Source organism: Solanum pennellii, chromosome 7, assembly GCF_001406875.1.
Source record: "Solanum pennellii chromosome 7, SPENNV200".
In the NCBI taxonomy this organism is placed as follows: domain Eukaryota; kingdom Viridiplantae; phylum Streptophyta; class Magnoliopsida; order Solanales; family Solanaceae; genus Solanum; species Solanum pennellii.
Genome location: NC_028643.1, coordinates 3,148,442 through 3,174,479, shown reverse-complemented (window position 1 = coordinate 3,174,479; position 26,038 = coordinate 3,148,442). Strand labels below are relative to the sequence as shown.

Below are 26,038 nucleotides of genomic sequence, written 5' to 3'. Positions count from 1 at the left end.
TTCCCTGGGGGGGGGGGGGGGATAAAGTGGTATTAAGAGAAATAACCTAGCTTTTTAAACCAAAAATTGGAAGTGAAAAAACTTCAGTTCTGACTTATTAATTGGCTTTGAAAACCATGGCTTCAGGGAAGTGAAGTTTCTTAAGAGTGGAATCTAAAGAACTGCCTGTCTGACGGTTCCAGGATGTACCAGAAATGATCCTTTTGTAATTTAAGTTTGTATTTAAGTACTCAATCTGCAACTTTTCTTGATGGAGGATAATGTGCTGGTTCTTTCTATTTTTCAGATCCTGCAATTTAATTAAAGTTGAGGCTTTGTTTACAAAAAGGACTTCTCAAGTCCTTTTATTAGTATCTAAAAAGATGAATAAGCTAACTCACATATCAAAATAGACTCTAACTGTTATGATTCTAATTAAAGGAAACAGCACATTATCTCTTAACAAAACTGTCAACTTGTACTTGGATAGGCTCAAGCTTATTGAAACTTGCTTTTGGTTGAGTTTAAGCTTTGGACTTGAATATTAAACCAAAATGCTCCAAAGCTAATTGTCTTATTGCATCTAAATTATAATAACATATTTGCTTCTCGTCAAACGGCGGATAGCTTTTTGGTAAGGACCGTTCACCTCCAACCATAAAGATTGGTGGTTTGAGTCAGCATGGGAGCAAAAGTGGGAAAGGATCATGTTGCGCAGCTTGGTTTAGGGGTCTGGGAGGTGAGTTAACCATGAAAAACTATATGTATTTTCATGGTTTACTAAGTTAGTTGATTCATTGCGGGTACTTATCCAATACGTGTGTGGAAGTATCGGATAGGAGTATGTCAACTTTTTGCTATAAGTTTAGCATATGTTGAAGAAAGTTTTGAGTCCCTTGCTTCGTCTCTATTTTGTGGGATCTCATTGTTAAAGGATTCTCCACATTCACCCTCTGCCGTCACCCTCCACCATCAAGAATTTATGCACATTTAGTTGTGCTCCAGAACTAGGCTCAAAAACTCTTGAGGCAATTGGAGATAAATTAAAGCTTGCTACTTGTTAGATTTTATGCAGGATGGCCAACTTAATGATACATGAACTTGGATGTTCTTCGATCGAATATATGTTTAAATTTTGGCACTTTTTAAGTGTGTCATCAGATATCATAATGAGGTACCAATACAAATGTTGCATCCCTTTTTGACACTTTCTGTAAAGAGGCAAGATGAGAAGTCCATGGAACACTGGTTCAGCTTGGCTCAATTAGGACTAGTTTCACCATATGGGGTCGTATGGTTTGTGAACAAGTTATACAGGGTTTATAATGTGGGATTAATGCCGCTTCAGGATTTTCTCAACTGGCAAAAATTGAGGGACTTGTGTCTTAGGTCACAAGTTTCAGCTTTATGCCAAGTGAACTTGAGGCTGCTATTGGCTTTGGGCCAGCACTGTTGCTGCTTGTAGTTCAGCATTCGATATCGTCAAGACTCCTACAAAAATTGCAGCCAGACGCTGTAAGAAAATTCCCGTACTCTGATTCTTTCGGCTACTCCATGAAAATATTTAAGGCAGGAGGACTTCTCGAACTCTACAACGGATTTCCTGCACATTGGATTCAGTTCTCCCTTGTGTGATGATGACTCTAATTTTCCTTAAACAAATTCAGGGGGTGGAGACGAAAATTGAAACGGTCAACAGCCGCATCCACTCCAGTTTAGTCTCTATATTTTGCGCAGTCGCCTTATTGTCGTGGTGTTGTTTTCGTAGTTTATGTAAATTCATGCCTTCGAAGTGGATAGGTACACTTCAAGATTTTTTTTCCGGAAAAACCCTACTTCATTGTGAATATTCTTTTAAGGTTGTACTTTATGTACTATTCATGTTGCAGTAGATATTTGGAGCTGCATCAATTTGGTATGTCTTTCTCTTTCTTGAGCTCAAACTAGTTACTAAGACCTTTGTTTTGTGAGTACCTCTCATTCTCTCCCACCCCACACACACATGCAAAAAGAAAGAAAAGAGAAAAAGGAACTAAGAACTCTGATGAAAGCAACTTTCTTTAAGGCTTGTGGACAATGATTAACACACAAATCCTGGAAAAAGCTGGATTGACAACCTTGAAAACCAAGGATTGAATCTTAAACGTTGGTGAAGGTACCAAGTACATATGCAGTTAGGAGGTTGCAAGTACATGATAGGTTCTCACCTGGATCCTTTCTTTTAGGACAACCGTGGTGTCGGGGCTAGCTTGACGCACCTCGACTAATTCCACGGGATACCTGACACCTCCCACCAACAACTGGTATAAGGTAACTATCTACCAAGGCTAGGACAATTCAGGAAAAAATCACCTAGTTTGTTGTCTCTATTAGGTTTCAACCTCAGAACGCATGGTTCTCCATTCACTTCATTGACCACTGCCACATTATTGGGTGCTCCCTAGACTCTTTTGGTAGCACACACATAAGATCATTGTTATTATAGGTGGAAATGCAAATAAAAAAGAGTTTATTCGAGGTTTTAAGCAAAAACACAAATAAAGAACGAATTTAACGAAGAAAGATGAATGAAGAAAAAATACATATGCTAAGCGATTGGAATTTTAAGTTACGGACTTGATTTCCTGTTAGTGGACTTGAAGCTCAAACTTCGTATCAATGCACCAACAGGTGATAAGTCGTCCACTACAAGAAAGGGAATATCATGACTTGTTACTACATTAATACCTATTCGAAGTTCAAGCTTTGAAGTCCATAAACCTCATTCGAGTGAAATGGGATACATCCATTCTTCTCAACTTTCATGATTGAAGAATTATGATTTGGGATAGCTCTCTACCCTTTATGGTCATAGAATTTTCTCTTGAAGACCTCCCATTTGTCACCTATCTTGCAATTATCACTGTTAGTCCCATTTTCTATAATAATGCAGTGTATCAAGAAAATATCTTTTTAAATAATGTTCTGTATCCATGCATTTCGTCACATTTTATTTTCTTCCTATTACCAACCTCCCGTTTTACTAGATTTGGAAATCCACCCATAGCATCTTGATATTCTTCCATAAAGCTACATATTGAAATGAATTAGTCTTGACTTTTCGTGTCATACTTAGCTTTGATAACCAACAACAACATACCTTGTGTAACCCCACAAGTGAAGTATGGGGAAGGTAAGATGTACGCAGACCTTATCCCTACCTTTGTGGGGGAGAGAGACTGTCTCCGATAGACATAAGTTATTCAGAGAAGGGTTACAAGAATAAAAAAAATAACAACAGCGTATCTAGATAAAAAATAAAATGAAGCAACATATTGTAGAAGCACATAGAAGAATAAGAAACTACATGATTGCTAATTACTACTAATATAATAAGGAGAAGAGGATATTGAGCAAGCCCCCTGCCTCTCCCAGTCCTTTTGGAGCTAGCATAGCTGCTGATATGGTATAGCCCTTCTCTAGCCTAGTCTAGCGACCACACTCATCTACGTACTAATCTTCTACTTTAATCCTCATCCTTCTTGCCTTCCTATTTAGGATTTTGTCGGTAGGCAATTGAAGTTGTGTCATGTCTTGTCTAATTACCTTTTCTGGGTTCTTTTTCGGTCTACCTCTACCTCTCCTTACTCTTGCTACAACGAACCGCTCACACCTTCCAATGGGCGCATCCGCGTACCTCTTATTCACATGCTTGAACTATCTCAGGCTTTCTTTTCTATAAATCACGTCCCATTAAATTTTGTTGCAACTTAAAACCATAAACGATTATTGTGTCCTATAAATCATGTTTTCTTTCAGCTAGATTTATGCTACTAAAGAAACTTCTTCAACTACACAACTTTTGGAGACCACAATATTCCTCTTTTACCTCAAAAGATTTATAGGTCATCAACCTACAAAATGTTGGATGTTGGCACATTGTTCCCTATGTCCCTAATTTGATTATGATGGAATACTTGACACAAGTGATGCAACATTTAATTCATTAAATCTACCTATCAACAAAATCGAAAGTATTGTTCGACAAAATTTAGTAAAACAACATTCACTACCGAAAAGGAAAGACCACGCAACACGGTTAACACCTTTTTGGTCTAATTTTCACATAACACATGTGTCACCAATGGTTTACGCATGAAAAATTTAAAGAAATCAGAACTTCACCTTATTTATTAATTATATTTTCCTATTTCTTTGTAGTGTTTGTAGTATACAACTTATCTATTGATTATGTTTCCTATTTCTTTGTAGCTGTAATTAGCAATAAGGAGGTTATTCCTCCATTCGCATTTTAGTTGTAGTACGAAGTTATTTCCTTGTTATTAGGTGGGCCGTGGGTGGTTAATCTACTAATGTGCATTTAAAGTTATTTGAATTCAATGAAAAGATAAGCAAAAAATTGTTCTAGTTTTTTAGTACTTTAACTCAAGAGATTGCAGGTTCAAATGAACACCATAGGTCGTATTAAAGAAAACATTTGATTTCATCTTATAGTGTCCCATAACTAGGTCCATATTAGGGGACTGTAACAACTTGGTATTAGAAACGGGAGCTGTGGGAAATTTGATACAAAAATAACTATGCCAACTGTTGACTTTATTCTGAGAAGAACGTGACCAATTTAGCAAGACAATAAGCTATAAATGCTCGCTTGGATGCACTTCAACATAAAATGGTAGTCACAACCGAGGTTGAAAAGGTAAAGCAGTGGCTACGGGATCAGGGTAAAAACTAGTGAGAATTCCATGATTCCTAAATATACAAAGTTGAATTTTCCACGATCTCGTGGATATGAGGACTCCTTGGGATGGTTGAACATGTGCGAGCATTACTTTCAACACAGGCAAACACCAAAAAAAGGAAAAAAAGGGTCTTGCTTCTTTTGGAAGGAATTGCACAACTCTAGTTTCTTCAACTAGTGAAAGATATGCCTCAATGATATTGGGATGAGTTCAAACGTCAATATTCATTTTGGACCGCCAATCAGAAGTCAAAAGTTGGAAGAATTGGCCAAGTTACGTCAAATTAGATATGTCCAAGAAAGGTTTGAACAATTGGTTTCGTGGGCTAGTACCCTTATACAAGCACAAAAAAGGGTCTTGCTTCCTTTCATTTGGAGGAAATTGCACAACTCTAGTTTCTTCAACTAGTAAAAGATATGCCTCAACTTTTGACTTCTAATTTGACGTTCATTTTGGACCACCAATTAGAAGTCAAAAGTTAGAAGAATTGGCCAAGTTATGTCACATTGGATCTGTCCAAGAAAGGTTTGAACAATTGGTTTCGTGGGTTAGTATCCTTGTACAAGCACAAAATAGATGGAATTTTGCATAAATGGTCTTGCTGATTACATGAGGTCAACTAGTTCTTAGATTGATTGAACTCAGCATAGTTAGAGATTAAAGGACATAGCCTTTCTTTTTATTGCTTGGGTGGAATCAGTTGACAAAAAACTCGAACGTAATTGACTTCTTTCTAATTTAAATAAAGAAAGAGTTGATTTGGAGAAGAACTCGATCCTCTCCTAGCAGTGAAGTGTCATATCCTAGAGTGAGGGCTTTACCGGTCGTTAAGATAGAGTTGGTGCCGGTAGTTGTTCTTGCAAAATTGAAGGAGAGTTGCATAATCCTCCAGATTTGGCTACAACGGTGAATATTTCCCGATTTTATGAATGCAAGGAACAACCTCTTTGTTCGCAATCATTAGATGCTTGTAGAACAAAGACAACAAATTTCTCACCTCAACAACCACCAGATTTGAAAAACTAACCAAATTTAAAATGGAGGAAAGGTGACTTAAGGGACTCTATTTCAACTGTGACGAATTATTCACTCTGAGCCATTAGTGAAAGGAATTATTTTTTATTGGTTCCATTGATGATGAGGAAGAATTTGCTGGAAAAGAAAGAAATTCTAGTACTTCCCACATTGTGCTCGAGGACAAGTGCAATTTGAAGGAGGGTAGTAATGTTAGAACCCTTTTAGTCTGCTACCGGTTTACGCATGGAAACTTTAAAGAAATCAGAAAGTAGATTACTTAAGCTTATCTATTAATTATGTTTTCCTATTTCTTTGTAGCAGTTATAAGCAGTAAGGAGGTTATTCCTCCTCTTTATAATTTCAATAATAGTGCGAAGTTATTTCCTTGCTATCAAGTGGGTGGATAATCTACCATTATGTTATTTAAAGTAATTTGAATTTCAGTGAAAAGATAAGCAGAAAATTATTCCAGTTTTTGAGTACTTTAACTCAAGAGATTGCAGGTTCTCTCTTAACGAACCAACAACATAGGTTGTATCATGCAGCGTCCCATAACTTAGATCCATATTAGGGGACCATAACAACCCACATTGTTCTGACTCCGTATTGGTCTATCTTTCTTCCATTGAACGAGGCATCTGTGATTTCCCTTCTTTGCATGGAGGCATTTCTCACATTCATTGTCAGAATCTGAGACTCTGATATTGTAATAACTGTTCCGTTCTTTCATTCAATACTTTAGCTTCTATCTTGCCCAGTAATGATGATAGCATCACTTATTTCTGTATATCTATTGTTCAACCCATTTATTTTTACATTTTTTATGAGAATCTTATTTGTCTGTGTGGGTAGCATCCTCTTGTTGGCTTTCTTTGAATATGATTTTACAGATACTAAAATGATGCAGTTGTAGGGTGATGTTGTTATTCATTTACTTGTTTATTAAAATATCTTACTAACTAGATTCAGTGAAATGTCAGTTCTACTTGAGTTGTGGCACAAAATAAGTCTTTCCTCCTAATAATAGTTACGAGTTTCCCTATCCGCAAAAAGATTTACTTGTTTTAATGCTTATTTCACTCCTCATCTATTTACATGGAAGGCATTATGACCAGCAGTTTTGACAGGGTTGTCTCATTTGTAAAGCTTGTGTTCATTGTATTACCAAGTTATTGCTTTGGTTTGCACCCAAGTGTGACCTGGTGTTTAATAGGTGCAAACCTTAGAGACAGATGTTAAATCCCAGTTGAGACATAAATTACTAACAGATTTCTTCACGTTTGCCTATCCTATGCTTTGATGGGCAGAGTTACCGATGGAATAGCCGAGCTACACAGTAGCTGACTCAGACACTGCCATTTCAAAGAAGAAAACAAAATTATTGGTTTTACACTTTCTTAACTGTTTCATTCTGTGTTGTCATTTTATATGCATAGACAAATGTGTTATTGATTTCAGGGTGCTTTTGGCTTGGTTGCTATTTCTTTGTTAAATGTATACCACTTGTATATCTATAGTGTGCGCTAGTAGTCTGCAAAATTACTTTGTTTGGGGATTAAGTTGATAAATAAGATTTGAAGCTCCTGAGAACCCCATTTGATCAGGAAGAGCTACTCATGTGAAACAGTTGCACTCTGACTCATTTATTTACTGAGCTGTAGTGGGATTGTGCATATTCCAAATTCTGTACTAAAAACAGTCGGAACATGGTGGATATTAGCTGAGCCATAAGTTATATATTATTTGCTTATCAAGAATTCATCATTATCTTCTCCTGATGTTGTTAAGTAGTTTTCTTTCCTTTGGAGCTTTGCCTATTGATTTCCTTTTCCATCTCTCAAGTAGTTCCTTGTTTTTCTTAGTTTTTGGTTTTTATTTCTTTTCAATGTTTACTCTCCATTTTAGCAGCCAGCCCAATAAAAGACTAGGAATATAAAAGGAGAATGATGGAGATATTTCAATAACTAATGTCCATTTTTCTGTTTTTGTACATCAGTTTCTGCCTAAGAAAGGAGGGACGCCAAAGAAAAATGAGATCGTGTTTACTGCACCAACAGGGGAGGAGATTACTACAAAGAAACAGTTGCAGCAGTACCTGAAGTCTCACCCTGGTGGTCCTGCAATCACTGAGTTTGACTGGGGAAGTGGGGAAGCTCCAAGAAGATCCACAAGGATCACTGGAAAGGCAAAGACAGCTCCACTTGCAGCAGAAAGTGTGACTCCAACAAAGCGAAGCAGAAAATCTTCAGCTTCTAAGAAGGATGTGAAAGACCAAAAAGAACAGGAAGAAACTGAGGCAGCAAAGGATGTTGACATGCCAGAAGCTGACAAACAGGAAAAGGATGGTGTGTCTGTGGAAGCTGAAAAACATGAAAAGGATGCTGTGGCTGTGGAAGCTGGAAAACATGAAAAGGATGCTGCGGCTGTGGAAGCTGAAAAGGTGGTCGTACAGAAACATGACGAGGGAAAAGATGAAAACAAGGAAGAAATGCCTTCTACTGATGTTGGTATTGTGAAGGAGAACCAAGCTAAACAGACAAGTCAAGGCCAAACTGAAGATGGTCCTTCCAAAGATGATGCTGTTGAGAAGGATGTCCAAATGGCTGATCATGCTGCTGAGAAGGATGTCCAAATGGCTGATCATGCTGCTGAGAAGGACTCCAAAATGGCTGATCATGCTGCTGAGAAGGACTCCAAAATGGCTGATCATGCTGCTGAGAAGGATGTCCAAATGGCTGATCATGCAGCTGAGAAGAAAGATGAAATGCATTCTTCTGCTGTTGATGTTGTGGAGGAGAACCAAGCTGAAAAAATGGGTGAAGGCCAAAAGGCCGGAGATGGTCCTTCTAAAGAGGCTGAGGTTGAGAAAGATGACAAAATGTCAGACTCTGTTGCAGAGAAGAAAGATGAAACTTCTGATGTTGATGCTGTGAAAAGTGATGACCCAACTGAAGATGGAAAAGCAGAAGATGCTCCTGCTGATGTGTCTGCGGCTGACAAAAATGTTGGAGATGCTTTCATGGTGAAAGAGGTGCCAATTGGGAAAGCAGCAGATGAAGCTGAAGCAACTGATAACGGGATCAACACCGATGAGATTAACCCTTGAATAGTGACATGGAGCCATTCTCTGCTACCCTCTTACCCTGCTCTCTTATTCTCTCTGACCTCTTACCCTTGTTACTTTTCTCTAGTGACTGTAGTGTTGTTGTCAATGGTAGTACTCTCAGACTGTTCATGAGATATCTGTATGTAATATCGTAGATTTAGGTCGTTACTTGCAGCCTGGTCCTCTGAAAGAACTTATAGCTGAAAGAAATATCTGTAAACCTTACACCATAGATTTAGACCTTCAGTTGGACAGAACTTGTAACTTGCTGAGATCCATGTAGCATGTTGTGACTGAACTCAGTAACGTAAGTTGTAATAAGTCCTTATTAAGTTAATGTCGAGTCTTAACTATTCGAGTCTCCTTGTTTCTTTAAAATTGCAGGTTTATGGTAGTATGAGCTTGTGGTGGCCTGTGGAGTTGATCTATATTTGATAGCTTCTCAGGTAGTATTTCGCGGTTCCCTTACTTCTTTGCAAAGGTGGGGAGATGTCTGTTTTTATTTTCTGCTTGTGTTTCCTCTTGTTTACCCTGTTTTGTCAGTTAAAAGAGTGTGATGCATATCAGTACGAGTTACTCTGTTGCAATGACAGAAACTTCAAGTGTGAGTTCATCATCTTGGAAAAATTGTAGTAAAAATCTGCAGAAAGTGCAGACTTGAGCAGAGGGTATTGGAAACAGTCTCTCTATCTTTACAATGTAGGGGCAAGGCTGCGTACAAACCACCCTCCCTTAAACCCCACTTGTAAGATTACACGGGATATGTTATTGCTGCTGTTGTTATCTGCAGAATATGCAGAAACGATTCTTTCATCTTTACCAACATAAAGTAATGACAGAAAAAAGTTGAATTTCCCATGCTTCAAAGTCCCTTTAGCTGTGTTCGACTTCTCAAATGCACCTGTTGATGCTACAATGCTTGTTTTTGAATCTTCGATACCATAATTTGTGATCTCACCCCTCTACACTTCATCCTATCATTTTTAAATAATGTGCATCATAATCCACTTCTAAAATAGGCATTAAACCTTATACTATCATCTTAAAATAATTTGCATCATAATCTCCTTAGTCAAACTTACACTATGTGCAGATAAAGTTCACATTGTGAGCTTAAAAATAGAAAAGTTGTTTATAAGATGTTGGATACTTTTAATAATATAAAGTCTCTTCGAGAAAATCGTGCAGATTAACACATCATTGTTAAAAGTATTTGTGAATTATTCTAGCGTAATAATAACTGATATAAGACGAGTACAAAAATAGTAGAGTGAACTGACTGTATTTATACACCAATGCAAAATTAACATATTCATATCTTGACCTTCAGATTTCACAAGAAGTTTAATACTTCTATCGACCTTTAAATTGATTAAATAATCATTTTCCAATTCTAAGGCAATTCTGTCATTTGATGTATGATCACATGTTACAGGAGTATCAAGGCAATGCTAAACATCAGAACTAATAAAATACAGTTCATGAGAAAAATTTTGTTTTGTTCAAATCAAATATGCAGTGAAGGACAAAGAAAAGGCAGGATATTGTACAAGCATATGATATCACAAAAATCAAAACCGTTCAAAAGGGAATGGACTTAACAATGATTCTTCAAGTTCACGAAAACCTCGATAAACAGCTTCAGTTTGATTTTGTGGAAGAGGTAATCTTCGCACTTCTGTCATATATCTGGTTAAACCGAGAAAACAACGGATTTAGATATGTGCACAAATAAACATATGTAATGACAAAACTGGTGCACCGTAAAGCATTTATATAGCAAACCAGCCAGATTGGTAGAACCATAACATGAAAGAAGATAACAGAAGAGTTGAAAAGCCTATCTAGATACTGCTGAAATGAGTGAAAAGACATATATTAGTAATCTCTGATGGGAAACTAACCGATTTGCTGCACTTGTTATTTTATCGCGAACACCTTGATTACCAACTGCAGTCTGTCCTAATGATAAAGTTCCACCAAGAATCAGAGAGGCTCCAGTAACACTTGTACCCATTCCATGTGCGAAGACAGAAAGTGCCCATTCACGAAGTAAAGCCAGTACGGAGCGCAGGAGACGCAATCTAAGATTCGCAGTTGGCAACACTGCCCCACTTGATAACAGCTGGTCATAAGTATTTAATACAGGCTCTACTGCACCCTTGCAAGCAGCTAAAAGAGCCCTAGGAATATCTTCATCCCCAACAGATTCAGCACCAGAAACCACTTGTTCCTTCACAGTATTAAAGGACGCAATCAAGTTTAAATTTCAAAATGAAGCATTGAATTAGTTGAAAGCACATGCAAGGGAACTAGCAGAATAAAATGGGCAGGGCAGCTCAAAAGGGGTAATAGCCCATACCAGTGCAGCCTTTTCAAGGTGAAGACAGAGAGTATCAAATGGTAAAACAGCTCCATCTCCGGGATACACATGGGTACCAACCCTCTTCAGTACAGCACAAGCTTCAGCAATCCCACCCCTCATAAGAGCTTGATCAATGAGCCTAGCCCATGTCTCTCGCAGTATGCTGCTATCAGCATCACCGGAGTAGCTAGCGAAGTACAACATCTCCAGGCATATCTGTAAGTCAGAAACATGAAAAAGATACTTGGTTCAGTTGCCCGAAATTGGAGAGCTTAAAATGATGACAAAATTGATCAATCTCTTAATCTTCGATAGATGAAAGTAAATCAAAATTAACAATTTCCATTAGCTGGTGATTTTACCTTTCTATTCGATTCTTTTGGGAGGCTAGTCAACTATATTCAAACTATAGAGATATTTTTGCACATTAAGCAATATGCCCTAGCCGATCACTGCCAATGGTGTATGAAAGATGGTGTTAAAATCACACATTAGTGTAGGATAAGGGGGTTTGCCTCCTTAGTGCTGAGTTAGGCTCAAGATCCCACTTCTTTTACTTGGCATCAGAACAGACCCATCCTAATTCCTGGGTTACCCAATGTCGGGTCCTATTATTATATTGTCCACGCTCCAGATGTCTAGTGCTAAGCATACTAGGCGGTGTTAGAGCCCCACATCGATGTGGAAAAGAGTTGTTTGCCTCCTTATATAGTCGTCAGCAAATACTCATCCAATGAGCTAGCCTTTGGGGTTATTTTAGGCGCAATATCCATTTCTTTATAGATAAGATGTAAAATTAAGAATGGCATTGACAAATCCTTGGCATGAAAAAGAGTGAAGGGGAGGGGACAAGTGGAAATTGCTGAAAAACTTTGGGAAGCATTCACAAGCTGAAATGTCACCCATTTACAAACTGTGATGTTTAGATATAAGCTTTGAGCTACCCTCAGGCACTGCTGCACAGAGACCCCATCCAGTTGCTCTTCGCGAAGAAGCCCATATAGTTGCACAGTGACTCTTATAAACAGGGAATTTGGTATTGAAAAGTTAAGAATAACAGCAGTGGCATATTCTATTGCTCTAATTAGTTTATAATCCAGAAGTCACATCTATGGTCTCACTTGTTATGCAATTCGTGATTAAAATCACTTTTTAAAATACTCCCATGAAGAATAGACCTCTTTACAATCTAGAGTTATCTACCGGAGCATCCATGATAAAAAGAAGGGAAAAAAAGTACAGCTTATCTGAAAAAAACCAAAATAATCAAATTCACTTTATTTGAAAATTTTGAAGTAGGTTGAATAAAGTGAAACAATTTTCTGGAAAAAGTGAAATTTCATGGTCAAACGGGTTTAAATTTTTTTAAAAAAAAAAATCATGCATAAAGTAGAGCAAAAACAAATAAATAAAGTAGAGCACATGGTGACAAATGTGTGTTTATTGTGTATCATACCTCCCATATCTCATAAGGAACAGCATAGTCATTATACAACTGTGTAATGCTCTTCAATTCCATCGATAGCTCCTTGGCTTTTTCTCGAAGAATATTACTCATATGGGGTGATGTTTCACCAGAACCAGATTCAGATGTGCTTGTAGATGACTCTAACCTGGAAGACATAGCCTCCAGTTCATCTTTAATTTTAATTTGAAACTGAAGAACAGCAAGCTTTCCTTCGAGCAAATCAAGCAGCCCATTATCAAGAGCACCCCGCGCAGAACCACTCATACCATCAGTGTCATGGGCACTCTTTGCTTGCAAAACAGCATTACTCAAGTATTGCCGCCTGCCATTACCCAAATTAGACAGCAAACACTGGTCTCACAACAAATTTCTATTAAACACAAAAAAGTATTTCCTTCATTCAAACATGTATAACATTCTTTCTATCTACAATACATCCAAAAGAATAAGGTACCATTTCACTAAAAATGTGATTTTATACAACTTTCAAGCCTTCCACAACAATTATGCTCCAATCCAAGCACGTAACGGTCAGCTATATGAATCCTCACTAATCATGTTGCTCTACTTACATTTTACTAACATATTTAGACTTTCTATTCAAATTCTACTGTGATCTTTTATTTATCAAACAAACTTTCAACAACTAGATATTTTATTTCACTACTACCAAGAAACGCACAATCAAATAGAGTGATACAAAATGGGACAGAAGAAAACAAAATGAGATCTGTTCTGAGTAACATAAACAGCTAAACAATGACAGATTAAGAAGCCCTCTTAGAGGAACAGCAAGTCGGGCTTTCTGAACCAGACCAAAGAGAATAGGATACTACTTTCTCTCTTTCTATATCTCTATGTTTGAAAAAATTAGTAGTGCTCCACTCTCAATAAGTCCAAAAATACTTTGTCACAAAGCGGTAACAGCACCTACATTTATGAGAAAGCTATTAATTTAATGAGCAGTTGTTTTATCTTTCCTCTAAAATTTCGCATTTGCCACAACAGGGAACTGCCATGGCATTCTTAGGGCCCTCATCAAATGTTAAAATGAATGTGAATATTGCGTTGAGAATTCAGATCGCAGAATTGTAAGTGCTTGAACTTACAACACAGCTTATAAGGATGCAGTAGTACAAAATATGGAACACCAACTTAAACATTTCAAACTCCTTGCCCAGTCAAATGCAACAAATAATTAATGGATAGATGGAGCACTTAACCAGTTTCAAAAAAAAATATGGATAGATGGAGTACTAAATAAGATAAGAACTGCTTCACATATAAGAACTAGTGGTTTGTGACAAATATGCTTTAGTCAAACTACCTTTATTGTAAATTTAGTGAAAGAAAAAAAATACTCTACATAGTTTGCAATACAAATTCATCAACTCTAGTTTAAAGGTGTATCTCCCCCAAATTTCTATCATAAAGGAATAAATGAAACATTCAAGCAAGATTGTGAATGAATAACAAAAATTCACACCAATTATGCTCAATCCTGAAAAATAGGCTTAAATAGTCATTAGGTCAGTTGGGATAAGAACCTTTGTTCTAAACTAGGAGCATCCCCTGCATCAGTGGAGCGCCTTTCTGCCAGCCTCACCAAAACATGGGCTGCAAGAACGTGTTGTCTCTTCAAAACATAATAACGAGCCAAAAGCTCAAAATATTTGGCTTGGTTGGATAGTGCAGGTACTCTAGCATGAGCCAATGGTGAAGTTGGAGATGCCACTGCAGAGACAGCACGAACCTGCGAAGAAAATGAAAGAACTGATGGCTCAGGAAATTGGTCCCGCAAAAACACCAAAACATTATGCAAGAAAACTGGATGCTAATAATATGATGAAGAACTAGATAACTATCAACGCCGAGTATCAAACACAAGAAACATAAGCAGTATAAAAATAGAAATCACAATAGACGAACCTCATTTGTAGGTTCACGGCCAGAATTTTGCAGAAAAGGTACCAAATCAGGGCCACCATATTCAAGTAGTTCATCTTCCAGGCCCAAATCGATTAAGGTTTGATACAGCTTCAGATGAAAAATTCTGTCTGAAGATTGCACACCAAGTTGGACAATCTGGCAAATGAACTCTTTCCGAGAAGTTTGATCAAGAGTAGACTGAGCAATAGGTCTGATAGGAGATCCAAATTCCCTCTTTGAAGCTTCACCTTTTAAAGAATGCAAGGCGCTGAAAATAATCTCATAGCACTGCTCACGTTGAGCAAGTGCAAGATCTCGAATTCCAGCATCTATTTGCTCATTAAAAGCATCACCAGCAGGGTCAAGAGCTTGTGCCTTTTGCAGAGGTAATAGGACCACAGCTTCATAAAATCTGCAATATTATAGCAGCATGCTAAGCACGAGACACCACGAATCTAGGTAATGAACAAAAAAACTGAATCTAAGATGAAGGGGAAGATGGATCTAAATGAACCAACCTCAGATCTTCAAAACGTTTACATACAGTCCGCAGATCTGCAGACTCTGGAACTTTGCTTAGGTAGTTGAATGCCTCTCTCGCAAGGTTTTCTCTCTCCTCTGCATCTAATGTAGCAGCAGCTCTATCAAGAGATTCAACTGCTAAGTAGAACTTGTAATCAGATTCTTTGTAATAACTTGGGCAACCCTCTCGTAGTCTACCACTTATGTCGTCAACAGTTCCCCTGCCATCTGGACCAGTGTAATGCTGGGGAAGGAGAAAAACCGTACTTAATAAATTATGACTTCAGTGCAAGCAAAAAACATACTAATATGGAAATCTTACAATTGTTCCCTTTGCAAGCAAGAATTAACTACTTAATACCAAGTGGAAATCACCCGCATTCAAAAATAATTCTATCGTGCATGTTAAAGTACCTCCATGAGGGCAGATACAAGTCTCGTAGCAAGTCTATCTCCCTCTTCTGAACAAACTAGTTGATGGAATGTCAACTGAACTAGGGCCTGCTTGATATTAGCTTCAAAATTTTGAATCAAGCGTGTCACATGATGTTGTGTAAGAAGTTGCAGCAAGAATATGGCTTCGCCACATCTAAGGAGCAATTGCCTGATACACTCCATTGCTCTAACCTGTAAACATTCAGATAGGCTTTGCAAGTAAGTTATGCCTCGGAATAAAAGAGAACCAATTCTTTAAAACATTTACCTCCATGGCAGCAAGTTCAGCAGAACTATAAGGAAGTCGTTGCCTTTTGTTTGAAGATCCACCTTCATTGGACTCGACATTGCGAGCATAAGATCCAAATAGATTTCTTACCATACTTCTGTCACCAGCCCCCATATCTGAGCCAGTTCCAATCAAAATTGAGCCTGTCAAGTCACCTAAGCCAGCAACACAACCATAAAGTCCCCTTCTCTGGTTCCTCCTAGATCTCAGGAACTTCTCTAAAGAACGTATCTTGTCTTCCAGGATTTGCATGGTCTCACCAGGAAGTCGGCAGACAATTACTACATTGTCAAATGCGTCTGAAGAAGTTATGCCTCCTTTAGTGATGAAAACAGGAAGCTCCCACAAAGGTAGAAGTAACCTTGATGAGCATAAGCAAAGACCTTCATGAGCACCGGAGAAAACAGGCTCAGCTTCCTGCACAACCTGGCCCATGCTAAATCCTCCAGCTGGAGCTCTAGTATTTGAAAATGCACCACTACCTTCTAGCTGTGGTACTCCAACAAGTCTTGGATCCTCAAATGCTTCAGCTGCCCTCTCAGCAGCAACATTACTTACTAAGGTCTCAGTATAGATTATCCTCGCAGCAAGCATTAAACACATGGCAGCAGACTCTCCAGATCCAAAACGACTGAAGAAATCCTCTAATAATGACCTAGGCGAATTGGATTCCAATAGTCTCCTGAGTACATCGACTGGTCTGTTAAAAACTACTTCCATCATACCCATAGTGCTGAATATGACGATTCTCCTTCTTGGTAATATATGTTGGGTTGAAAGATCACCTCTAGCCCAAAGTTTACCCGAAGTTCTTTCACAGGATTCCCCTGAGTTATCATAGCCGAACTCCAGCTGTAAATAAAGTGACTGCACCGCGGCTGCTGTATCTGGTAGGGGTAGAACATCTGCCACGAAAAGCATCCTTCCTTCAATGGGCAGGGATGACACCAATTCACGGAGTGGGCGAGAACTCCTAGCACCTGCTCCCAAACTACTTGAAGAAGATTGAGAACTTGAATCCCGATTTACAATAAGAAGAGAAGAAACAGTCGGTGGAGATGAATCAGAAAGGACAAGAGTCCCAGCAGAATAATAGGCTGATTCTATCTTCAGTGACAGATCTTCACTCTGTGATCTACTAGCAAGAGATACAGCTCCAAATGGAAGCCCACTACCTGCCCCTAGAGGAGGAGCTGGCCTAGTCGTTACAACTTTTAAGCAGTTTGGCTTTTGATGATTAAGACCACCGAAACTTCCAGCAGTACTATTGCTTCCACCAGAAGAAGACGTGGAAAGATACATTCTTCTGCCATCTGATAGCACAGCAACAAGATGTAGCCATTTTGATTCTAAGACAGATAACGGTGAGATGGAAACAATGGTTGTTTTGGCTGATCTAGGAGCCCTTGAACCAGCTGGTTGCCTACCACCATAAGAATCCCTCTGATTTATCAAATTTCTCTCTTCTGCTACTTTTTTAAGGGGTCCAGCCCCATTTTCTCCAAGAGAAAACATCAGAATTTTCATCTCTTCGGTACGTGCATATAAGATGTGTCTCTCATTATCAATGACCATTTCAACAATGGGATCTACGGCTCCAAACTTGAAAACATTTGGCACCACCCACCTGAAATAAAACAGCTATTATTCTTACACCTCACTCTACACTCAGGCCCTTCACTTCATAGTTCTAACAAGGCACGCACAGTTGAGAACCTTGAGTCCTTGATGTTATAAGACTCTGGAAAACCATTGATGACTATGCAAATTGCAAGACCAAAGAAAGGGAAGTAAAACATAGTTTCATGTAGACTACTGAAACAACCCCCCCCCCTCTACCAAAGAGAAAGGGAATACCTTGATATGACACTTCCGAGACCTGCAGTTAGACAGAGCTTGCGGCATCGCTTCTGCCACCCCGAACCAGTTGAGTACTGCAATTCATAAATGTGGCCATCACGGCCTGCAAGGAAAATGTGACCTCTGTCTGTGGAACTTATACATGTCATGGTCACTCCATCAGATGGAATTGTATAATCTGGTAATGGCTGAAGTGACACCTCAGCGTATGGATCAGTTCCGTCACTGCTTGCAGAACAACATACACCTACAAGGATCAACTAAGTGCAATAGAGCTAGAGGTAAATGAGAGGACCAAAGGTAGAACAAATTATATTGTTATAGATGTGAGGAAACATGGACTAAAAACAGACATCTAAATCTCACCAGTAATAAAGCAATCTAATGCTTACATCACAAATCCATTCTGATACTGTTTTTGATAAAGTAATAATTTCATTCAAAGTCTCTGATACAAAAGGTATACAGAAACGCGGGGAACCTACACAAAAATATGGTTCTTCACAAAAAACAAAAAAATACTTCTATACTAATAGGGATCTTATAGGTGCACAAAGAAATAACTAAAAACTGGAGACTATTGTTTAGATGTACAGGGTCATTCTACACCAGATACTGATAATACTATCTCCACTAATCCATGTAAGAGATCCAATATATCCAGATCTATAGGCAATATGGTGCAGAAAGCCGACAGAAATGATTGAAGACAAAAACAACAAACAAAATGAACTTTGAATCTCGACCACTTCATTGACCACTAGGCCACACCCTTGAGTGCCATAAATTTGAGTTCAAATCATCAATTTGTCTCTAGATTTAACATCTAAACATGGAATTACATGGGTAAAATTGGGGATTTGAGACATAAACCCTAAAAGCACAAATTGAGGATTTAGGCATGCAAAAGAACTTGATGTCAGAATGCATACAATTTGAAATCCTCAGCTAATTATGAATTTATTTTCCAGTTTGACTGAGTTGACTAAGGAGTAAGTTTTTGGTTAACTTTGGCTTTAACCGAGAACTCACATAAGGAATTAAGTCCAATAGCCTTGTTTGACATCATTAATTAATCTTTTGCATAGATTGCGCTCATTTAATAGACTTGAAACATGGAAAGACTATTTTTGAAGGTCAAAGCTTTAGTTGGATTAAGGTACGTTAAGACTTTGACCTCAATGAGGGTATTTTTCAAATTGATATTGTTTTATATATACAATGCATATGATGGTATCGTATCTTTATTTGTTTTATGATAAAGTAAGGTATTTTACTCATGCATAGTTTCAACTTACAACGAAAGAAAAATTGACAAAAGAAACTGGAATAAAGAAAAAAACAAGTTCCTTTACAGTTAGGTAATTTAAGACAAGGGAGCCAATAAACTCCAAAAATTGTTCACTGCAAGATACAGTAGCTGATTTAGACCAGAAAAATGTAAGACTAGACATCTGGTTTTGAGAGAGAAATTTGGAGCTGAGGTTCCATCAGAACACCACATATTCCTCTCATTCCAAATACTACAGAAGATAGCAGCAGGGATCATTAGCCAGATCCTTTTGATTGTTTCATCAACTCTCCACATGATCCAGTTCATATGTGCCTCTTTTATGGTCTGTGGCATCATCCTTTTTTACCCAAAAATGCAGAACATGTTCCAAACATCAGTAGCCACCTTGCAGTGCAAAATCAGATGATTCACAGTTTCCGACTTGTCCAAATATAGGTAGCATCTGTTCACTAACGGGAGACCTTTCCTTTTGAGGTTGTCTGGTGTCAAGCTAACTTCATGGAGAGCAATCCAGTTAAAGCAAATAATCTTAGGAGGCAACATTTTCTTCCGAATCAATTTCCAGGGCCAATTGTCAACTACTTGGTTTTGTGTACCAATCATCCTGTAGCATTCTTTCACTTTGAAAGTGTCTTTCCTCCCCCAACACATAGTATCTGCCATGGTCACATCAATATTATATCTTCCCAAATCTGCCAGCAATTCCATCAGTTGGCCCATCTCCAATCTTGAACTGTTCTTCTGAATAGAATATCCCAACGGTTTCCATTTCTATTATGAGCGATGGTGGAATTCTTAATTGCAGCAATCTGATACATATAAGGGAGCTTCTCTGTGGGGATAGTATATGAGGTGACGGGTATATATGTGGGTACCGAGGCTATACCTATGGGTTCTCTGTGTTGTATCTTTGATGTTACATCTCATGACTAAGTTATGCACTCTCACATGCTATGATGATGCTATAGACATCTTATTTTAGCTAGTTTAACACTTTGGACGTTCATTTTGGTCGATTACATGTTACATGTTTAGTCATGCACTGTGCATATGTTTGTTTACCTGCATGTGATTCAACTTATATGTGGTTTGAGCTGATGAGTTTGGTGATCCATAACTTGGGTGTCAAGGGTTATACATTCATACTTATGTGTGATCTTAGTTGATGAGTCTTGTGTGAGTCACGACATGGGTGTCAGCGTTTACTGGTTCACATTGACATGTGACTTGAGTTGATAAGTCTAGTGTGATCCATGACTTGGGTGTCAGCGTTTATGGAGCTATGGCTCAGGTTATTGCGTGTAGGTACGGATTTGCCCCTCGCGAGTCATTGTATAACCCAAGCATATCAGGCAGCATTCGCAGGTTGGTAGAAACTGACAAGTTCCTGGTTTGTTATGGCACAGGGAGTGCCTATTTAAGTGAAGTTCCAGTTTTTATCATGCATTTTGATTTACACTCTTGTTGATGCATTTTGATTTACACTCTTGTTGATGCATTTTTCATATATAAATATTGAATTGTGCATATCAGTATATAAGTCGTTTTGTGCATGTCTAAAAGTATTGTTCCTGTGCTTCATTATTATTATTGTTAGATATAATAACTGCAAGGGTCTAAAAGTGAGCATCTTATATATTGACTCTCACCTTCTATCTTGTTGTGGGCGGTAAATGATACTAAGTACCTGTTGGCGTACAAATACTACACTTTTGAAACCATGCGCAGATATAGATTCAAGCTTCAGCAAAGTCCACGAGTGTGTGTCGAAGATATCAGCATTCCAATGATGAGAATCAACTATTTTCGCGTTGTATTTCACTTAGTATTGTCTCATTTAGATTATTCCTTTAAGACTTATTACAATTTGTTGCCTTTGTATTGTGTTTATTTGTATGACTAGTTCTCTTGATGGGTTGGGCTAGGTGTCAGCACAGCTTTGGTAAATTGGGAGTTCTATTGGCATTCTTTATGAACTGCCAGCTAGTTTATGGTAGCTTAGGGTCTTTTATTTCTGTTTTATAGCAAAGTTGTATTTCCTAATTCTAGTAGTTCATGACTTGTGACACCAGTTACTGGGGGTTGAATTGACTATTACCGCGTTATAGACTTGTTATTGCCTCATTAATATTTTGTTAGACTTTATCACAATATGTTGTTTTTGTATCATACTTATTTTTATGAAGTGGTTCACCTGACAGGTTGGGTTAGGTGTCATTACAGCTTAGGTAAATTGAGTCATGACAAATGCCTATCACAGAACTTGGATGAATGAAGTTGAACATTCATGAATATATAGTACCTCAACAGGAGTTGCCAAGATCAGAAGATACTGGATGGCCTCCACGAAAATTCCAGGTTTGACTTTGGCTAGGCCAACAACACATATAGCTTGTTCATCTCCACTATATTCAGGACAGTGACCATCCCTAAACAACACATGATACCATCAACACAATAAGAATCCACAAAACAAAATATAATGAATAAACCATTAAAAACCTAAAGCTTTAGTTTTTATTTTGTAATTTTTTTAGGCAAAGTAAGGATTGTCTTGGTGAAAACAGTAACATAAAAGGAATGTTGTTAGGAAGTACATCCTAGAAAAGGACATAAGTAACTAAATAAAAGAAGATCCCACACATCATGGACCATGTGAACAAGAAACATCAAAATGTCTTGAACTTTATTTCCACAAAAGAAAACCATTCTGAAATTCTCAATACATAGCTCATTCGATGCATAACTTAACTTCCTGAACAAATCTAAAGATTCTCACTTGATACAAACAGAATCTTGACAGTGGATGTCTTAAAAGACGAACTTGGAAGATAAATTATAGATATGGCCTAAGATCAATAATTTGGGGCTTGGAGGTTAGCACATAAAAGTATTTGATAATTGATTCCACAAAGGATATACCATATTTCTGGTAAAAGAAGATCTATCTAATTATCTATGCTCAAAGATATATACTTAACAATTGAACTTGAAAGACAAGGTCAAAACTCATAAACAATGGAACTCAAAATTGTTTAGTATGTACACATTCACAAACTAAGACATATGAATTTAACACCTCGGGAAATGCAAATATTTTTTTTATTCGCAGCATAGTTAGGTAGATGGTTGTGGTTGAGTTACTCACAAGCTTTGTGCACATTTTTTGTACACGTTGGTGTGATACTAAAGAATAATAGTTAAAATATGTCTGGACTATTGCTGATGGGATATAGAAATCCCGAGCTGGTGTGATATCAATGAAAAACTAATGACATTGTCAATTTTTGTTTACTCTCACCACTTATCGAACCGCCAAAGAAACAATGTGTTGTCCACTGATGCCCAAGCTCTGCGAATTTCAGGAAATACTCCACATAATGCAGTTCCTTCTCCACTGGATGCATTATATCTCTCAATCAATACAGAAGGCAACTCCCAAGAGTCCACGACTTCCACTAAAGGAGGCCACTACAGAGGTAACATAATGAAAAGATTTAGTGCCTTTCCAAAGCAAGATAGAATTAAAGATGTTTGATGTGGTTAAGAATTGCAGTATGAAATCATATCAGGATTGCGAATGTTAATGTCTATAAATATAATTTAAAGCTCTTAAATGGAAATAGTAACATAGGAAACATGATCAACATAATTGATGAGTGTGATTATGACGTTAAATAATTGAAGACCCACAAATCTTACACATGCTACAATCACTTCTTTGGTCAGTTGTCTGAGATTAGATCAAAGCCTTTGTTAAAGAACATGACTTTTTTTTAATAAAGTAAGAGAGATAACATTAACCTAGTGATAAAGAGGGCTTGTTTAACACAGGAAGTATTATAGAAGAAGGGTAGACAAATGGTTCACAGATGCTTTTTGTGCAACTTGACAGGAGAAACAAACAATCACCTTTTCTTGCACTGTAACTTTACCAAGCAAGTCTGGAATTTATTCCTTAGCATTTCAAATCTGAATTGGACAATGCCAGAACATACATCAGAGTTCTAAAGAGCTGGGTAAGGAGAGGAGGCAGCAAGAGCCAAAGGAGATGGTGGAGGTTAATCCCATCATGTATATGGTGGTCAGTTTGGAAGGGAAGGAATGGTAGATGTTTTGAAAATAGATCCAATTCCATTCACAAGGTCAAATGTATCCTTACTTTTTTGGTGTAAACAGTTGTGTATAGTAGACAGAGACCAGATTGTAGAAGAATACAATCTTACCAGTATAAAAAAAAAAGCATCAAGAAGATGCACAGATTACAAAAGATGGAAATATAAGCTTAAAAAAGAGACAAAACAACTATCAAATTACGGAGCTGATAAAACCCATGAAGGAGTCATAGACTGATTAAAGGGATGAGATTGGCCCAACTAAAAATGCTAAAGAACATGACATTTGGAACGTGCACTATTGTAACTACCAATTACTAAATTACTCCATTAACACAGTTGTTTATAAATATCTTTACTGTATTCTTATACAGGCTTGAGAATATATCCTCCAGCCTTGGTTAAACATATATGTTTTTCTTTTATTTTTTTCTTTGATGAGCCTCTGTAAAATCATATGTTCGAAGGAGAATCTACTTTTCTACTTCAAACAGCTTCTTCTACCACTTTTACTCGGTAGAGTGTGATGGGAGAGAGTTACTCCATGCTGCCTGTGACTGTTATTTGTGACTGATTTTAATTTTCTTCAACGGAGCATTTTCAGCTGATTCACGAGAACAAAATGACATCCTTAATAAAATATTACATGCTAAAAGGCAACACTACAATATAAAAACTCATTAAAAATAAATATCCTTCTATTAGTAATATAATAAAAACATATTAAATACTCCTTCCGTCCCATTTTATATCATGTAATTCGATTTGGCACAGAGTTTAAGAAAGATAGACTTTTAGAACTTGTGGTCTAAAATAAGTGGTAGATGCTTGTGAGGCAATAAATCATTTCATTAAGAGTAAAATTGACATTTTTAAGTTAAATTGTCACTAAAGTATAGAAATGTGTCATTCTTTTTGGGACTGATAAAAAGGAAAGAGAGTCATATAAATAGGAACAAAGGGAGTATATAAAGGACATAAAGGACAAGCATAAAGGAGCAGTCAGTAGCATGACAACAGTAACAGGCGATTAGTAGGTGATACAAAAGAATTCCTCCTAATAGTGGGTTTACACCAGGGATCAACATTGAGCCCCTACTTGTGTACCCTAACTATGGACAAGTTAACCAACACAATATAAGATGAGGTGTTACAGGGTATGCTAGTTGCTTATAATGTTGTGTTGATTGACAAAATTAGCAAAGGTGTCAACCAAAAGTTTGCACTATGGAGAAGCACTTTAGAGAGTATGGGTTTCAGGATTTAGTAGAACTGAGATTGAATACATTCCTGGAAGGTTTAGTCAACATGAGAAGCGAGAAGTTGATGTGAGACTAGACGGGATTGTGGTGCCAAAATGCAAACAATATAGAAATGTTGGCTTCTTGTGTCAAGAGCATGGAATGATAGATGAAGATGTTACATTGTACTCATAGGATTAAAATCAGATGGTGCAAATGGAGAACTTTTGCTAAGTTGTTATGTGAAAGAAGACCTAGGTGAAAGAAAAGCTATATGGGATAGATGTAAGACCGACAACGGTATATGGTAGTAAATGTTGGGCTATTAAAATCCAACATATCCGCAAGATGAGTATTGTCGAGATGTGAATGTTAAGATGGATAGCAGTCATACAAGATCGGATGAGAGTAAAATGATTCAGGTAACTTATCCAAACTTATTCTGGACTTGGGCATAGTTGTTATTGTTCTTATTGTTCTATTAGTAATATAAATTTACATAAAGATACACACGCCTAATTACTGCAATTTGTCACAATAATCTTCACTTCGACTGAAAGTACCAGTTTCAAAAATAAACTTCACTTTTGACTGAAATTTACCAGTTTCAAACTTCGCTTAGACTGGTATCAAGAAAGTAAATAAACAATCCAAAATTAATGTTCCACTTGGGGTAGCAATGGGGGGTTTCGGAAAAAAAGACCGGGTCTTTTAACAAGTGAAACACGACAACACAATGCAGCGACAGTCCCTTGGCTGGAAAACTCTTTACAATCCAAGACTGAAGATCTTAGGAAGTCTCAACTTCCAATTCTGAGGGACTCTGTCAGGAATAACGAGACGCACACCTTTGGGAATACTCACACGTCTTCATGAAATGAAGTCAGGTTGACAGACAAACAACAAAACTTTTTTCCAATCTTTAAAACTCTATAAATTGATAAACAATATCTTTAGAATCCAAGGATAGCAACTAAAAGTGTTCTTTAATATCTATGGCATTTGGATGGAAAAAAATGGTTGCAAAATCTTTTTCCAATCTTCACAACTTTCTCTCATTTGGTTGTCTTTTGGAAAGACCAGAACCTTTCTGGCCAAGCTTTGTAAAAGTGAAAAATTACAACAACAACAACAAGAGGGCTTATCAAAACTGGTTCCCCACCTCTCCAACCAAAACCCAATTTATCATTGCACACAAAATCTGAAATCTTCAAAACTAAAGGTGTTCTTTAATATCTATGGCATTTGGATGGAAAAAAATGGTTGCAAAATCTTTTTCCAATCTTCACAACTTTCTCTCATTTGGTTGTCTTTTGGAAAGACCAGAACTTTTCTGTCCAAGCTTTGTAAAAGTGAAAAATTACAACAAAAACAACAAGAGGGCTTATCAAAACTGGTACCCCACCTCTCCAACCAAAACCCAATTTATCTTTGCACACAGAATCTGAAATCTTCAAAACTCCATTTAACAGGCAATGAAACCTAAAATCGCAAAATTCGATGAAATGGTTAGTTACCTCACGGGGTTGAGCAGTATAAGGATGACTAGCATATCTAGAAGCTTCCAATGCATCTTCAAGATCGATTTGAGAAGCTACATCACGGCCAATGCGGTCACTAACTACAAGTCCGGCATTAGTAACATCACGCATTACAATCTCATTGTCCCCAGACAT

General features: G+C 37.5%; 2 protein-coding genes across 2 annotated transcripts in view; one reads left to right on the top strand and one right to left on the bottom strand.

Annotated features, from left to right (window-relative positions):
- Positions 1-9,202, top strand: part of LOC107023981 (methyl-CpG-binding domain-containing protein 11-like) — an 11,147-nt gene extending 1,945 nt beyond the window's left edge. Inside the window, exon 2 of the mRNA XM_015224838.2 lies at positions 7,735-9,202. Coding sequence (XP_015080324.1) covers positions 7,735-8,844 — 1,110 coding nt within the window. The 3' untranslated portion in view covers positions 8,845-9,202. The remainder of the gene's footprint in view (positions 1-7,734) is intronic.
- Positions 9,203-10,169: 967 nt separating this feature from the next.
- On the bottom strand, positions 10,170-26,038 carry LOC107025974 (nuclear pore complex protein NUP155). Its single transcript, XM_015226794.2, has 13 exons — positions 25,880-26,038; positions 22,308-22,477; positions 21,309-21,435; positions 17,710-17,972; positions 15,832-17,479; positions 15,543-15,755; positions 15,125-15,372; positions 14,607-15,018; positions 14,225-14,430; positions 12,666-12,999; positions 11,207-11,425; positions 10,749-11,077; positions 10,170-10,533 (listed from the first exon to the last, which is right to left on the bottom strand). The coding sequence occupies exons 1-13, from the start codon at positions 26,036-26,038 to the stop codon at positions 10,416-10,418; spliced, it is 4,446 nt and encodes a 1,481-aa protein (XP_015082280.1). The 3' UTR covers positions 10,170-10,415.